General features: G+C 34.9%; 1 protein-coding gene across 1 annotated transcript in view; it reads left to right on the top strand.

Annotated features, from left to right (window-relative positions):
* The first annotated feature begins 1,630 nt into the window (after nucleotides 1–1,630).
* rab30 (RAB30, member RAS oncogene family) overlaps nucleotides 1,631–18,588 on the top strand; it is a 46,066-nt gene continuing 29,108 nt past the window's right edge. Inside the window, exons 1-2 of the mRNA XM_028800312.2 lie at nucleotides 1,631–1,827; nucleotides 10,802–10,902. Coding sequence (XP_028656145.1) covers nucleotides 10,810–10,902 — 93 coding nt within the window. The 5' untranslated portion in view covers nucleotides 1,631–1,827; nucleotides 10,802–10,809. The remainder of the gene's footprint in view (nucleotides 1,828–10,801; nucleotides 10,903–18,588) is intronic.

Genomic DNA, 18,588 nt, shown 5'->3' with positions numbered 1-18,588 from the left:
ATATTGTTAAATAAGAACTTCTGGGAAAAAAAAAATATAATATTATTAAACAGTGCAGTGCAAGGAGAGGAAATGCATTTGCAAGTTTTTGAATTAAAGACCTGTCTTCCGACTCATCCATTCGTCAGGAGTCCTGTCTGCATGCATTTTGATTGTTATGAATGATGGCTTGACTTGTGGATTATGTGACATGAGTAACATGAGATGTTTTTTCATGGTCTTTTTATATCGTTTGCTGTGGTCTAACGCTGGTCTTTGCAGATGGCCACTTTATCAAAAAGATTTTATCTCCGTTCTCCACAAAAACATGAGATATATAACACTGGGTAAGTAACAAATGACAAAATATCATTTATGGGTAGGGTGTTCATTTATTTCTTAGTATCATTAATAACTTTCTTGTGGCAGTACTTCCATGCTTGTTGCCTGAATGTGGCATGTAATTGCAACCTTGACCCAAGATGAACCAATCCTGCATCTTTTCAGACATGTCCTGTAGTTTATTTTTTGTCTCCACCATTTTTGACAATGCTATAAAACAATATACAGTATCCGTGTATCCTCCTCTTGGTAGATTAAGTACTGTCTTAGTGATTCTAAAATTTTCAATTATGGCTTTGATCATTAATAATATTTTTTTAATGTATTTTTATGGTGACTATTACCACGTTCAGTTCTTTGCCTTACAACTTGCTTTTGGATGCCAAAAGGTATCCTAATGGGCATGATCCTCTTTTTTCCTCATGTGACACAGGCAGTTAAAGAATTTTCTTTTGGGCTAAAGTTTTGAAAATCACCCAAAACAGTTTCAAAAGAAAAAAGCATTGACTCTAGGAAAATAGCGATCTATCATTTATTGTGTGAAGGTCAACAAATACAGCACATACGTTCCTTGACAATGAAAAAGCAACTTTATGGAACGATATATCTGTTTACATGATGGAATCTGACAAGGTGGAGTTATACAGTACTTACGTTGTATATATCTACCACTTAAAACATTTTTCTATACCATTCTCTGTCTCAGGCATCTACATTTTCAGTAAGTCCTATTTTTTAAATTACAGCGTCTTCCGAAGAAAATTGAAAGCTTACAACTCTTCGCGATTAAGTTTTGATAGTAGGGCAGCTTTTGCAATTTTATAAACATTTCTAACAATCATTCAAATAAATACATAACGTATCTGCTGCTGAATCATGCCGTATCCTATTAGGACAAGCGTAAATATTTTCACCTTCACAGTATCTGCAAATTTAAATAGAATGGGATGATAATCAAATGAGTACAGTTTTGACAAATGTGCGCTATAACGTTGCTCAAAAATGAGATCAATTCAGTACCGTTTATATTCCCTCGAGGAACGTTTTTTGTAAGGAATACATTTACATGTATTTTTACGTTTTTTTACAAAAATCTTAATAAATCAAATATGAACAGCATCCCTTCTGTTTACTTCCAAAAATCTATTGGGCAATGTTACGGTGACATGCTTCAAAGGCGCTTCTGGGAAATGCAGTTAGCTAATCTTGTTTATGTAACGGCGTAGTTTAAATCATCATCTTAAATAGACTCCAATTCCCGCCATCCTCCTGTAAATGAGAGGCGCAAAGCTGTCCTTCTCCTATCAAAAAGGAATGATGTCATTGTTAAAAAGCAAAGGAAACTCTACCGCAATCATTGTGCAATATTCGAACTAACCCTATGCGAGTGGGTTAGCGGAGATTATTCTAAGGGTGGTAGAGCAAAACAAGAAGTTAAGAGATTATCTCATCTGGGAAATTTGATGAAATATAAATTGCGTTGTTTTGGGGGAGCCCCCTGCTTTGGTGAGTGCAGTTCTGATTTAAAGCGACTATGTGAATAGATTTCCTTTATGTCTGGGCTCGAAAAAGTGAAAAAATAAGGGTGTTACCAATAATAATACTATGTTGATGTACATTTACAATAAATTCCTCAACGTGCAAAAATATTTTAAGCGTGTAAGGAATGCCTAAATGAAATACTAGGCAAGAAAATCAATGTTAAAGTAAAATTGTGTATGCTATCTGCTTCCAATAAAAAGGGATGATCTCTGAATCTCCACCATTGTAAAAACCTTTATTGCTATCGTTATTTTGGAGGAGTGCCTTTTAAATAAATAAATAAGCAAACGATCAAACCTCCTTTGCACTCTACTGACCTTTGATTATTTGAAGACTGCATTATTTTAATTTCTGGTAACTTTCATTATGCACAGTATTAAATATTTTTAATCGTGACACTCGGTACTTTATATTAGATTTTCAAATACTGTTTTATTTTGTAAATTTAAAAATTTTAGTAAGATACTAATGGGAATGCACCGAATGTGCCATTTCATTTAATTCTTTATGTAGTTTAGGATGATGTTTCAAGCATGTTAATCGTCACTAGGTTATGTCTTCCTAACTTTTGTCTTAACTTTTTCTGAGGATTTAATGATTCCTACTAGATTAACGGCGTACAAGTGCATGTTTCCAGGAGGCCAAGAAGTTTTTAAATGGTTTAAAATTTACAGAGTATGAATAGAGCATGCATATTCTCTGCGTGTTCATGAATATTTCTTTGAATTTTCTGGCTTCCATCTGAAGTGGCACCACGTGAGAGAGTGGGTTTGACTGAGTGATCTTTGTTTGTATTTTATATCAGTTTTGCATTATATCTAGTACAGGACACTTATAATATGAAGGGAAGTGCAGTGGTGCAACAGGTAACTCGCATTTTACTATACATCAACCCTAGCTCAGCTCATACCCGAGATCCTTTTTGTGGGGGGCATCTGCATTTGGTCTGTATCCATGTGGCTTTCCCAAAATATGTAGAAAGACTGCTAAAAACTAAACTAGTGAGATCCTGCCTTTCAAATATTTTCTACTTGGTTATATTCCACCTGTCATCCTGAGAAGGAAAGTGCATAGAAGAGTATTTTTACTTTGTATGTTAAAGTATGTCCCTAAATCTTTTTTATGATGTATTATGGAAAGAGTTTTCTTATATTGGTTTTTCATGCTAGTCAAACTTGTGGAGTTTTCTATTTATAACTGTTGTAAAATTTTAGGTTTAATTTCAAACAGTTCTCTAATGTACTCATATACACTATATATATATATATATATATATATATATATATATATACAGTATATATATGTATATATATATTCTTTTATAATACAGTACTGATGTTCTCTAGAGACACACATTTAGACTAATGTAAAGTAAAAGAATAGCAGCAATCATTTGTACATTTTAAATTAGTAAGTATTGCATTCATTTGCAATTAGAGACTAATATGGTTTCCCTCGGTCTTTGCACCATTTCCCTCTTCTGATTATACATGCTTACTTACTAAATCCAAATTTTGAACTGGTAAATATAGCTGCACCTAAAAATAGTATGTTTTACTAGATGATCTCAAAGCACTAAACATTATGTTTATATTGTAACAATTTCTGTAATAATTTAATTTCAAGGGTTTCTTTGTATTTAGTTGTTCTCTTGAAAAAATAATGTAAAAGTGAAAGACAGAATGATCTTGGTAAATGTGGATGTATGAGCAAGCATCCCACTGGATGAACTGGCTTCCTGTCCAATGGTTGTCTTTGTCTTGTGTACAACACTGCTGGAGAAGGGCTTGGTTCCCTGTGACACTATAATGCATTAACAGTAAACACCAGTTTGAAAAATAGATTGACCCAATTAATGGAAAATGAAAATGATAAGTTTTAACATGTGTATTGAAGAATGGCTCATTATACTCCATCCACGTCGTTTTGTTTGTCTACCCTGATTTTTATGACCATGTGTCTATTTTGCAATTTTAAAAAACATTAAGTTGTCAATGTGTACTTAAGTATAAATGGCATGTATTTCTTGGATTTATTTTGTGTTAAGTATAATTTATTTAATGGGTATTTTTTGTATATCAATAATTAGACATTTATGTTGCAGCCGGGATTGGCTCCAGCTTCTTGTGACCCTGAATTAGAATAAACAGGTTCAAAAAATGAACGGAGTGATCAACATTTTTGTAAGTGTGTGTGTATACTTGTCTCCTGATTGGGTTGTGACTTTTTGTCTGCCAGATTTCTTCCTATCAGAGTTTCTTCCAGTTTCTAATTGCCTTTGGATTGTATAGAATACAGTACTCACTGACACTTTGATTTTTTTGCAACTTCTCTAAATATAAAGGCCTACACTTCTAAGGGTAATAATGCTTTGTCTCATTTCATTTATTAATTGCCGTCTTCTTGTCATTATTACTGGAATTTTGTCCAAGTAGTACTTCAGATGGTGTAGTAACACAGTTTTGTTCCAACTCTGCTTTAAGACAGAGGGTTTTTAAGTAATCAATAGAAATTGAGACACCTGTGCCAATCATTTCTCTCAACTTGTGCATATAAAAATACTTGAAATCATCTCCATATCTCTCTATTATATAAAAAAATCCTGGGATGAGACAATACTTTTTCCAGAGAGATAATTTCATGTCCCGCGAGACAAGACTTTGAGCCATGAGATTTAACCATGCCCGGGGCCAGAAATAAAAGACAAAAGAGTAGATGACAAAGTAGAACATTTTAAAGAGGTTCAAAAATGTTGGCGCGATACACAGAGCAGGTTAGAGACAATGAAAGTACTAAAATTCGAAAGTCTCAAAAAAATGATAGTAAAGATCGTATTAGAGCAAACAAATGGAAATTATTACTCGGTGAAAAAACCGAACAGTGAAAAGAGATCGAATATATGGACATAGGTGATACGACGGAAGTATGTAGATATTGTTCGGAGACTTATAGATCATCTAATTTGTGTTGCCATCAGGGAAAAGTAGTGTTTCTCCCCAATGAAGAGGCTTATTCGCGAGAGTTAAAAGATTTGTTGTTTGGTGAAAGTGAAATCTACATATGCGAGTGGCAGAGAGGCAAATTGGCTGGTGTGTAGTACAGGCTGGGGGGTTAGCGAGCAGGGGGCAAAGCCCCCTAGCTATTTATAATAACACTAGCAGCACTAAACTCATTTTTGCTTTATTGTGTGAATGTTTGATTCCTTCTTATTGACCTTACAGACGACTTCAGCAAGAGACATTACTTTTCAAAAGATCTAAGATTTTTATTTTCTCATCGAGAAATAACTCCTTATGCTCCATCTTTGCCTTTGAGCTTGCAATGACTAAGGTCTCTGCATTTTGTACACACTGCCCATTGCTTCTACTGATTGGATTGTTTAGTGAGGTCCTCAGACGGGCCCTATCCCAATAGCTTGTGGCTTCTGGCAGAGCACCAAGAACATAATCAAATTTAACTATAGAGGAAATAAAAAATCGTAACAATGTTTATGTAGGTAACAAGGTCCCAGAGAGTATGCCTTACATATCACTTCATGTGCATGGCAAATTCAAGTTCTGTTTTTTGGAACTTTTTGGATTTTTTTCCCTCCTCAAATACTTTCAGTCTGTGGAAGGCTGACAGTATAGGTAGGTTGCTTTTCTTTGTAGGAAAGATTTGGAGTTGTTCTTGATTTATGTTAGGTTTTAAAATGACTTCCAGTATTACTGACTAGAGGACAGAAAATGATAATCCTTGTGGCATCTGGAACTCCCATGTTCCTGTTTTGTCTGGTACTATGTGTCACCATGTAATTTGCAAAGAGCAGGATTTTGCATTTTTAAGTCAGTCCAGTTTCAAATAATTGATTTGGTAAGTCCATCCATTCATCCATCATCTGCTATTGGGTCATGGTAGCTAAAGATTTTGTAATTTTCTTTAGATATATGTGTCTGCCAAATAATGAATAATAATAATAGTTCCAGTGTACATGTGATATAGGAAAAAATAAAACTAAAATCCAGATTTCTGACAAAAGTGTTTACAACCTTAGAAGCTAATTTATGTCTATGATGTCAGTGAACGTAAACATGGTTAACTATCTTCATAGCTTCCCTTTTAAGCTAGTAAAAGGAAAAAGAACACTATGGAGACTGCATGCGTTATGTGTGTTAAGTTTGGTAGGCATGGGAACAAGTCCACTTTCTGGATGGTTTTTGGAATATGAGATCAATTTATCTATGAAATGTCATTTATTTTTTGCTTGCTAATATATACAGAATTATCTTAAGAAATTTTTGTTATTTTACATGCAAAATGTATGATAATTGCTCCTTTGAATTAATACCTATTGATCCTATATTTTACATCAGATTTTTTCTACACTCAAGCATTAAGAGGGGGTAATGTTCTTGTATGCATGGTCTTGATGCCTGTTAAATATTTATAAATAGTTTCACTATTTTTTTTCCAAACAATTCAAGTTTCTTTTGTTTAAAAATTGCTTGGCACAAATTTACAAAGTGCTATAAACATAGTTGTAGCCAATGTACCAACACTATATTTTTCCTCTACTTTTTTCAGCTAATGAACTGCAGCATAAAACCTATGAATTGCCCTTCAGCACATATTTATTAATAGTCACATTTTTAATAAATCCTGCATCCTGAAACAAGATAATTTTGCATTTTATTCAGGTAAATAAACAACACATCTTTCAGGCAGCCAACCGCCTGCTCTGGGGAAAGGGGGAGCTTATGGGAGCAGCTATAATGGCAAATGTAAACATATTTTATAAGTGTTCATGTCTAGAAAATACAACGACAGACTTAACTTGAGGTCTTGGAACTAAACATTCTGATCCTCTCAGCTACATGAAGAATGTAAAATTTATTTCATGTTAAAATCTCTCATAGCAATATTTTCGACTATATAGTAATTTCCATGATAATGAGTGTTTCAGCAACTTTAGGATTAAAAGCTGATTTAGAAAAAGACTATTTTATGGAGTCTGCTTCACTCTGTCTTTCAGGGACTTCAAAAAGCTTCCACACTCTTATATTTTTGTTGGAAACGGTGAAGGCAGGAGGAGTAGTAATTGGGCATTAAAAAGTTGGTACAATGCACAAACAAAGATGACTATGTAGAAAAGTGATGTAATTTGTTTTTGAAATTCTTAATAAACAAGAGTTAAAAAAAAAAAGTGCGGAAACTTTTTGAACATCCCTCGTATATAACTGCATTAGCAATTTAAAGTGTTAAAACATAAAGCTGTAAATTTAATTTTGAGTTTAATCTCAAAATGCTTGAGAAAAATTACGTTTTGTTGCAATTAAATGGAATAGAGAATACTGATAATATGAAGTTTTACAAATATTAATAAATGTTGTAAATCTGTGTTGCGACAGTCCATTTACAGAAATAAATCTAAAGTATAATTTTTTTAGTAGAACATTATTTTTAAATGTTTTTCAGCAAAAGATTAAAATATTCATTATGGTTATTCTCAAAATGTTACAAATAAATAATGAACAGCAAAGAATGTCACAAAGAAAAGCATTTCCTCAAAAAAAGATCCATATTACTAACCAAGAATGCTAAACCGGATGATGGACGCAGGCACATCCGGCAATGGGCCGTAGCTGCAAAAAGACGTACTGCGCAGGCGCAAAAAGAGTCCGCGAGAGTCGGCTGAGGAGCCGAGAAAGGCGGACAAAAGAGGGCGAGAGAGGCGGATGAGGGGCCGCGAGAGGCGGACAAGACCACAGAAAAAAGGAGTGAGCACAGGAAAAATGGAGAAATGAGGAAACGCAGGCAAAGCACGAAACACATTGCACACAAAACTAGACCCAAAAAAAAAAAAAAAAAAAAGAGGCTCGCGCACAACAGCAAGGCACCTAAACCCCCCCCCCCCCCCCCCCCCCCACACGCACCGGAAGGGACACACACCAAGAGGGGGATTCAACAAGCCCATGGAACACAAAAAAAAGAACACAAAACCACCCCACAGACCCTACAAGCAAGGGACGGGACACACACAAACAGGGGGATTCAACAAGACACAGGAACACAAAAAGAAAGAAGACGCTCGCGCGACAACAATCCTCAAACCCCCCCCCCCCCCCACACACACACACACACACACACATCCATAAGAAGTGACACCCAAAGCCACATATTCTAAAGTGAACATCAACACCTTCACACTAGACAGCATAGGTGTCAGCATTGGTGGATCTCCTTACAATAAAGCACTATTAACCGTTCAACTGCAGAAAAGGAAACATATTAACAGTGACTGCGATCCTCCTTATTACTTATCCATATTTCGCATGCTGAGAAAGAAACAAGTCATGAATACACGGTCACGGGTACAAAACGAAAAGGAAAGGATAACAGGAACAAACACACGAACACGAAAGAAACAACAAAATAGACGGCTATGCAGCATAGGTGGATCTCATTACAATAAGGCACTATTAACCGTTCAACCGCAGAAAAGGCTCCATATTAACAGTGAGTGCAATACTACTTATTACTTATCCATATTTCTAAAAGAAAAAATGACTCGACTCCAAAAACGCAAAGCTCAACTAAAGCTTCTAACTAACGATGTACCTAAAAGTAAAAACTTTATGAACTGCATTAGATCCTACAATAGTTCATTTAATATGCACAAATCTACATCCTAGATCCACAATGACGCAAACTATCAATCAAAGTGCTGCATCGCAACAGGCACGGATTCAAAACGAAACACCTCCCGTCTCAGACATACGTTAATGGCAGCGAAGGCTACAACGGGCTTCTCACACAGCACAGGCAAATCGATTACAGCTCGAAAACAACACGTCCCAAATACTACACATGCAACAACGCGCCTCTCAAACGGCACAAGCAAAACATACACCAGGAAAATTCATTCGGATTAATGAATGTCATTTGCAATCATTGTCATTCAGTTCACTTCCCTGAAGAAACAACTGGCAATACAAGTTATACATTTACACGTTGTTGTCAAAAGGGTCAAATTAGACTGCCTTCTTTACATTCATATACTGAATATCTACACAAGCTTATAACTGACAATGTACCTGAAAGTGAAATCTTTATCAACTACATTAGATCCTACAAATCGGAATCCACTATGAACATTAACGGTGGCACTGCACGTGACATCCGTCTTGAAAAAATGTTGTTTATTGATGAATGTTCAATGGCATGAACAAACGTTTATGAATAATAATATTCGATTTGGACGAAAGGTACTTTTATGAGGAGGAGATTTTAGACAGTGATTAGCTATTCTTCCAGATGCCATGCACTCAGCTATTGTTCAGTGCACCTTAAAATACGCAGACAATTGGCATTGCTTTCAAAAGATACAGTTAGTAAAAAAGATACGATGTCCAGAACCAGATCATAACAATTGCTTATTACAACTGAGAGATGGTACACTCACCAATACAGATGGACTTCAGTCACATATTATTACAATTCCTCAAGCCTTTATCTGCGATGACTTAGTTACAGAGAGATTTGGAACAGCAATCTCATTAGACCAAATGCCCCTTTTAACACAACGCACTATATTATGTCCAAAAATTATTAATGTGGAAAACATAAATACCCAAGTCATTCCATTACTTCCTGGAAAGACACAACTCTTTCTAAGCTCTGACAAACTTGACTCTGATCACAACAATAACCATCTTAAATGACCTTACAAGTTCTGAGCTGGAATTACCTTTTACACTTAAACGGCGTGTACAAAGAAATTTTCAAATAAACCTTTACACTGTGCCAAACACTTTATTGTTTGCTTTCTATTTGCATCATCTACACCGTCACACTATTCTATATCTCATTCATACATCACGCTCTTTGTCATTCCCAACACCAGGGGTTGGCGAGCGAAGCGAGCAGGGGGCGGAGCCCCCTAGTCATGAAAAAGATGAAAATTCACCTGTTGCACATTGTTTTTTTAACCTCAGCTACTGCTTATCTCAGATGAATGCATTAACAGGAAACACTGCAAATTAGCTGTTTGTTTAAGATGACAGTTTGATGATGCAAACAAACACAGAGTGCAAAATGCAAGTGCCAGTAGAGTACAAAGATTACCATTAAATAGAAGTAAATTAAATTCTTACGATAATGGCAACATTGAAATCTCATAATACCATGTTGGATGACTGAAATGTACTCACTGGTTAAAAGAGTGTGTGTGTGTGTGTGTGTGTGTGTGTATAGCAGTTTGTGCTAAAAGGAGAATGCTTTTTATTGCATTCTGAAATAAAATTGTGTACTGTACAAATGAATATACTTGACAGTAGGATGTATTATGTTTTTGTATAACAAGATTTCTGTGCAGTATGGTACTTTTAATTGACATTTCTGCACCAATAGTTCCAAGACTTTACCACATTTTTTTCCTGCTTAAAGACACATGGAGTACCTTAAAATTCTTCAATTAACTTAATACTCAAACAATGCTCCAAATATTTATGATTAAGTGCAAAAATCCATACTTGCTTTAAGATTTTATATTTATTCAAAATATTCTCCTGCTCCTCACAATCTCATAAAGGAGTAAGCTGGCTCAGAGAATTAATGGAAAGATGGACTGATGTTTAAGTTCGAAGGTGTTTATTTAAGATGATTCATGACAGCTTCTTGCTCCAAATCCATGTACTCAAATTCCATTGTGGGTTTCACATATTTCTCCTTATTTATGAAGAATAACACATTCATTATGTCTTTATTACTAAGACGACAGTAACGGTTCCTTACCTTATTTAAAATCTTTATTGATTATATTAATTTTGACATCATTAATAATAAACGTGCCAATAATATATCATTTTCTTGCTTTGAAATGCACAACATTGGACTTAGGATGATAAAGCTCTCAGTTTTTGCCACATTTGCCCATAACTTGCCTTTTTTGTATCTGCAGCTGCCTAAATGAGCATGGAAGATTATGACTACCTTTTTAAAATTGTTTTAATTGGAAATGCTGGTGTGGGGAAGACCTGCTTAGTCCGACGCTTTACTCAAGTAAGATGTGAATCTCTCTTTCTCTTTTAGTTTAATCATAAATATACATGGAGTGTTGTGAACTTTCAAGGCTTGTTTTTTTTTCTTTTGCTGTGCAGATTATTCCCAAGACTTCTTCCAGCACTGCTAAATAATGTGCCAGTTAGTCAAATTAACACGCTATAACAAAGTAAAGTTCATGTAATAAATTGATCAATGTTGTGACACAAAAATGAACAGAAGCTTGGCAGGCATGTTAAAGAGTAAAGTAACCTATTGTTCAGAAAAATTTAAGAATTTGTAAGGCCAGATTAAAAAAAAACAGCTTTCACTGGCATTTGTTGTGATAGTATTGATAAAAATCTTTATTATGTTTAACAAAATAAAAATGTGCTTTTAAATGTACTTTTAACAACCTTAACTGTTGGTGATGCTCATCTCAGGAGATTTGGTTTGAATTATGGCCTAGTTACTGTTTGTGAGATGTTTGCATTTTCTCCCTGTGCGTGTGTGGGTTTTGCGTGGGTATTACACTATTCCTCTTATTTGTCAAAGACTTACAAGTGGCATAACATAAGTGTTATGTCCAGAACTGAACCCTGTGTTTTGTACATAGTTGACTTCATAAAAGACAAGGGGCAGGATGGGAATAAGGGGGTGTGGTGAACTGGGGGTTTGTGGGGAAAAAAGAGAAAGAATAAAGGGAGTTGAAAAACGTTTGGGAAGAACCCATGTGTAACGAGTTTTTATTGTCTGGATACAACATTTTGGCAATGAGGATGGCCGAGTTCACGTTACCACCTCCTAGCCCGATACAACAATAAACATGCAGATAGAAGCGTGAGGTGACAAATGTGGAAATGAAAAATGAGCACATCAATGAATACACACTGCTGGTAAATTCACCTTGGTAATACTTTCTTCATATATTGACACCTTGTCAGTTTTTTAATGACCAACACATTAATAAAAACTCACAGTGATACACAAATTTGAGATATAATTTGGTTAGCAGAGAGTTCCACATGATTTAGGCTATATGCACAAACTACATGTGCAGATTAAGTTATGGAGTTGAGAGTGAGTGCCAGTGCACTGTACATATGTATATGCACATTTCAACTGTGCACCAGACTGTTTTCTAATCCTTTATCCCACAGTTACTCTGATTGATTCCATCTATTGTATAGTAATTTAAAATCTGATAACAGAGTGTAAATCATTGCAGGATTAAGAATCTGAATATAGACATGAGCTTTTGACATGAGCACTCATGTTCATCTCCTTAAAGTGTTTGTTTGAATTCAAATGCCACTTTCCAATTTTGTTTATGGAAACTGCATCCCATGTAGTAAGATCAGGTTGTTGATAAATGTATGTGCATCAAAATTGTATCACAGTGTCCATTAATAAGTAACATTTACATTTGGGAACAGCTGGGGATGAAATGAGAAAAAACAAAATGTGCTTGGTTATACTCAGTTGCATTTAGAAGCATTACTCATATGTGGATATCAAATCTGCAGCATTTCACAGCTGCCAGACTATCAACAAAGTTTTGAGCAAGCTGCACAAAACATTTACTACCTAAACATTACCAATTTGTCATCCTGTATTTCTCAATTATGATTGTCATTTACTTGTACAAATGTGAACAGCTCCATACCCACAATTTTTCTGCAGAATCCCAGTCCCAATACACATCTCTAACACACATTTCCATTTGCTAGCACCCCCATTCACTATACACAATATGTCCTGAGGGTGCATGCTGTGTTTTATAATACCATAAATTAATAATTACCAGTGGTGTTTTGAAATTAAAATTCTTTTGTGGCCACATAGTCCTGAAAGAGAGATGCTATCAGAAGAGGTGTTGTTACCTTGAGAAGAAATGCAGAGGATGCGTGTGACTGTGAGAGAGAGAGAGACAGACAGAGAGAGAGAGTTGATCAAGCTCTTAAAAGCAGCTCTTACAAAGACCTATTGCACTCCTTAAATCTAAAATTAGCTGGGGTATGTGGTTGTCAATATGTCTCAGGTAGGAGAATGACTTGGATTGGCTTATAAGGTTCAAGTTCAAGCACTTTGTTGTCATTGTGTGTTAAGGTTGGGAAAGGTAGTTCAGATGGTGTTGCCACTGATCCCAAGTGAATAGTGTTAGGGTGGCTGAGAAAGGTGACAGCCCCCTGTAAACTTTGGTTAAGGGAAAGACACTACTTTTGACAATGTATTAAAGCTAACGGCACTAGTGATGATAAACTGTCAGCTGATGCCATAAAAAGTGGCATAAAATGAAGAGCTACAGTATCAACATATTACTGTGTTAGTACAGCCACTACCAATAGTATTAAAAGGTATCTCAACAGCAAATACTCAGTAAAGAAAGCAGAAACACATCTATAAATTTCCAATTGTTGTTCATTTGTTAAAGTGCTAAATAGTATTGCATATAAGTAATCAATGTGGTTTATCAATAAAAAGGATAATTATTCCAAAATAGTGAGATGTGGAAATTCACACACCGTACAAATTGAACAACAAAACAATGAAAAAATTAACCAATGGGTCACTGTAAAGGGCTTTACCTTTCAAATCCCAAGGTGGACCAGAAAAGTTTAAGCTGCAGTGCACATGCAGCCTAAACATGCACCCAAGCCAAGTTATGACTACAACACTGCAGGGACCAAGACCATGCCCAAGCAACCTAGAATCAGACTAGCAGTGCCAGGCAAAACAAAAATTACACAGCCGCCAAAAATAAATATTTTTACAGTTAAAACTGCATTGTGCACATCATTGGGCTTTGGAAAATAAAGTAATTATGATAACTAGATTGAATTTTTTCAGACACATTTTAACCAATACATTAAGTTACTGAGCCAAGTTTACTACTTATAAATTTTCTGGAGTTGGAGTTACTGTACACATTTAAATACAGAGTAATTTCAATTATGATATACTGTATAAACCAGTTGTGAATTGTGATTTAACCCCAGGAAAAAAGAGATTATTTTTTATTAAAATAATATAAATGAAATTAAGAAAATGTGTCAAAACAAGTCACATAAAGTGAGGGCAAATACTGTACTCAAATGAACAGAAAACATAAACCCAAGTGAATAAATGGTAAATTGTACTGTACAATTGATAGCACCTTGATATTTGTAATTTCTTAGAAAAAGTCTAAATGCGTTATCCACTCTTATGTTAGTATTACGTTTTACAGAGGATGATTAACCAGGGCATATCTTAATGTAGGTGCTTCTACTTCCATAGGAAACGTATTCTAAAGTTGATAAAAACCAGTAGGCACAACACTTAAAGTCTCTCTATTATAAAAAAAAAATCTTGGAAGGCTTGGAAGGAGACAAGATTTGATTTTTTATTTTCTCTGAGACATTTTAACATCTCGTGAGACAAGGCAGTGAGACAAAAGGACAGCTGCTGTACAGGCTTTTAAATTTTCAAAGTGCTGCACAAAATGCAGATCATGCAGTATGGCGGCAGCAGCAGCAAGCTAGCAACTGATCAAGCAAAGAGGAGGTAAAAAATGTATTTGTTTCCCATTGTATCACCATTTAAGAGGGGGTTTCGAAAGAGTGACCACATCTCCTTAGCATGCGTTCAGCCCCCCTCTTCACAACGTGAGCGGCAGCGAAGTGGCTGGAGCTTAACGCGCCCCAGGAGTTTGTGGACGAGCGAAGTGAGCAGGGGGCAAAGCCCCCTAGTTAATAATATTTTAATGACCAGAAGAGCCTTTTGATTACTTTTTTATGTGTCAATTAAAATAAATTTCACTAGCTCTACACATTTGTTTCTGTGCGTATCTTTCCTGCATGCACTAGTCACCATGCCCTTTTGTTGGCATACTTTTTCAGATGTGCCCTTACAGGTTAACTTAACTGGCAATACTATAGTTAAGTACTGTATGCATTTGTGAGATTCTGCCCTTTGAAGGACTGATGCTCCATGCACAGCTAGTTGCAACTGGAATTGAACATGATGCTACTGAGATAGAGTCCTGCTTATTGTTGCCCTGAATTGTACTGTTTAGCTAGAAAAACAGATTGGCAGATGAATGGATGGATGTTTTAACTATTCTTGGAAACCTTTAAGGGCAAGTATACTAATGTTACACCTAGACATACACCACACAAGGGATCGAGGCTAAGAATTACTCTACTCATTTTTACTGTGATTTCTGTAAATCTTTGAGGAAGGAGAAAATATGTTATATTGAACTATTTTTGTGAAATCTCAAGACAAGCTTAGACGGAATTTAGATTTTTGCGGGGTGATTTTTTAATGATGACTAAATAAGTATAGGCTTCTCATGTATGCCAAAATTCTGGAGAGTAAAACAAAGAATTATAAAATTATAATTCTTTCAAAAAAAATCAAAATTGGTGATACTTCATAAATGTCTATGCAAATCTATGTTGACAATTGTTTTATTGTTACCTACTTTAGCCTTACACAAATTTCATAGAACTTTTTTTTTTGCATATTATAACCACTCGACGTTTGCTTTTTAATTAAGTTTTATCTGTATACAATGTGAATGGCAACAGCAGCTAAAGTTTCTTTGAAGAGGAAAGCCAGACAGATTTTGCCTTCTTGGTATTTACATTTTTGTTGTTCTGGTCAAAGGTACAGTAGCTTCAGAAATATCTTGAATACATGTTATTTTGGAAGGTTAAAATACACCTTTTAATCAAAGTATTAGCAAGTGCTGCAATTTTATATTAGAAGCCGTTTTAAATCTGTTATATACAGCAGAATGGATGGATAGATTGCATATAATACTTATAATTTAGACTTTATTCTGTAATATTGACTACTATGCAAATGTATAATGGGACACAACATCAGAGTGATTTCTTGTGCAGAATGTTTTATTGTTTTTGAATAATCTTAATTTAATATTTATATTCCTTTATCATGCTTGTTTTCTTACTAAGTGAACTTGATCACTGTCTGTTCTTAAAAATAGCTTGCTTTTTCATGATGATAGTTTGTACGATATTTGCCTAGTACTGTAATACATATCAATAAATAAAAAAGACTACTAAATATACAGTATATATAAAAGTAATTACCCCATAATAAAATTACCTAACATTTTCAAAAGTACAGGGTCCAGATCAATTTGGTTAACAGCTGCATGCTTTGATGCTAAATATTTAAAATTTATAGATTTTCATATGTATAGATTTTTCTCTGCAAACTCATTAAGGTTCTTCAATAACACAGTTGATTAGCAAATTGTAAACTTCTTTCATAATTTCCCTTTTATTTTTACTTTATTCATTTTAGTTTAGCTTTCATGCATGAGTGGCCCTTCAGTTATACTGCTGCTGTGTCTGGTCATGCTTTCTGCCTTGCTCATGATGCTGCTAAGATAGGCACTGCATTCCCATGTAATCTTACACTAGAAAAAGTGTGTTTAGAAAATTGATGAATATATTGATATAATGGCAATGAAACTTCCCCCTTCTTTAAAGCATACTGATCTTGTTTGACTTAGCAATAAATTCTGCTCTTTACTATAAGTATGCACATCTGAAGCACTGAAGACATTAGGCCCACATTCAATTTGATGAATTGAATCCATGACCAACTAGAATCATTTTGAATACCTAAAATAGTCAGTAATAAACTGATTTAAAATAATTTATAGAATTTTCAATCATAATCTGATTGCTTTAAAATAATTTTCCATGATAATCTTATTGCCTTAAATAAAATATATTTTTTATTGCATTGCTTTATTCATAAAACTTTCTCTGATCAGATGTGGGACTTCCATTTCTTTTGTCTGTTTAAACTTGTACTGACTGTACATGTATACTACTATACATGGAATCATATAAAGAAGGTTATTACAAGCGACAATAGTTACAGTATAAGGGAAACCTTGCCTGGAACACAAGCAGCAAAAAATTTTTCATTGAAACACAAGTAGCAAAAATTTTTCATTATCAAGAATAATTTAAGTCTCTCTATTATATAAAAAGTCCTGCGACGAGATAAGACTTTTTGGAAGATTTTTTCAAGTCCCACAAGTTGAGACCTTTTTTCAAATCATGCCCTCCTCTCAACCATTTTCAACCACGCACACAGTAATCTCATCTCTCATTCGTGTGAATGCTTTTGACAGACACAGTTTATGCTTTCTAAGCTCTTATAAATGTTAACGTTTTCCTCACTTTAAGTTCCCAATTAAAGAAGATGTATTATGTCCAAAATGTAATGAAGAATTTCATCATGAAGGGTTATCAACAGAAAAAATGAGTACATGGGCAATTCTAGCACAGAGTCAAACAAATTAATGCTAAAAATGACGATCAGTTACTCAGCAAATTGGTTAAATTCATATCAATACTATGCTGAAACACTTGGTGGTGATCGTGCGGAAGATGAAAACATCAACTTACAGTAACCGGAAGAATATCTACAAATGTTAACACAATCCGGTCTTCCACCGCACGAATTACTATAGAAAGAAGGATGTATCCAAGAAAGGTAATGTAGTATATCTTCCGTGGATAACATTACATAACAAAGGAGATTTTGATATGCCATTCATATTAAAACGTTAACAGTTTCCCGTTAGAATAGCTTTTGCAAAGACAATTAACAAATCTCAGAGCCAAACATTTGAAAAAGTCATTTTATTTAATAGAAAGAAACAAAAATCAATCACTGGCAGTTATAAATTGCATTGTCACGATGTAAGTGTAAACACAGAATCAAAATTCAATGCAATATTGCCAAAAATTTAATTTAAAAAATTGTTTTTACTTAAGTTTTACAGTAAAAGTGTAAGTTTAAAGAATATTTTCATGTTAATTTCAAAGCCAAACAGAATGAAATCATATTACACAACGAATAACTCTTAACGCAACACGAAACATAATTTACTTTCAAATATTATGTTTTACTCATTTTTAATATGGTTAATTACTCGCTGTAATGTAAAATAGTTCCATTATGCATATGCAACAATTCCCATGAAAATAAATATCTGTTTAAATTGTACAACCGCATCCCCATACATACGCAAGCAACAGAAATGCAAAGAGGCTAGCACGTAGCACAGACCCAGGGGTTAGTGAGCAAAGCGAGCATGGGGCAAAGCCCCCTAGTATATTAATAATTAACAACAAGTAAGCTCAGAGAGGTGTAAACAATGAAAGAGAACAACTGTAACAAAATAATAGAATGAAAACAAACCCCTGCTGCTTCTCTGGGTCTCAATGCGGTGGCTAGATCACTTGTCTACTATTGAACAGTATTCCATAAAAACCACATATCCATCCCACTCACCTCCCAAACTTTTTATATCCTCATTTCTAATGCAGCTCTAGCCACAACCTTGCTAGCTTGAGTCTTTAAGATTATGTCTTTAAGATTAAGGGCTTCATGACAAAAGGGGAGGTTTCATGCTTCACTTTGCTCCAGTTCAGTAGGAGGAAGAAGACTACTTACAGCTGGCATGGGCATGGGTATAGTTCTATAGCCTTGGAAAGAGATCTGAGCATGCGGGAGTTTCAGTTGAGATCTGTTTTCTCTGTCAATGTAAATAAACATCTCACTAGTGATGAGCCTCACCACGTTTAGATCCACCTTACCTTTTAGTCCTTGTCACATCTCTTGAAAAAAAGACATTGTACTGATAAAGGAACAGCTCCAAAGACCATC

Source organism: Erpetoichthys calabaricus, chromosome 4 (genome assembly GCF_900747795.2).
Source record: "Erpetoichthys calabaricus chromosome 4, fErpCal1.3, whole genome shotgun sequence".
In the NCBI taxonomy this organism is placed as follows: Eukaryota; Metazoa; Chordata; class Cladistia; order Polypteriformes; family Polypteridae; genus Erpetoichthys; species Erpetoichthys calabaricus.
Note: the sequence above shows the minus strand (reverse complement) of the source record. Positions and strands in the feature narration are given on the sequence as shown.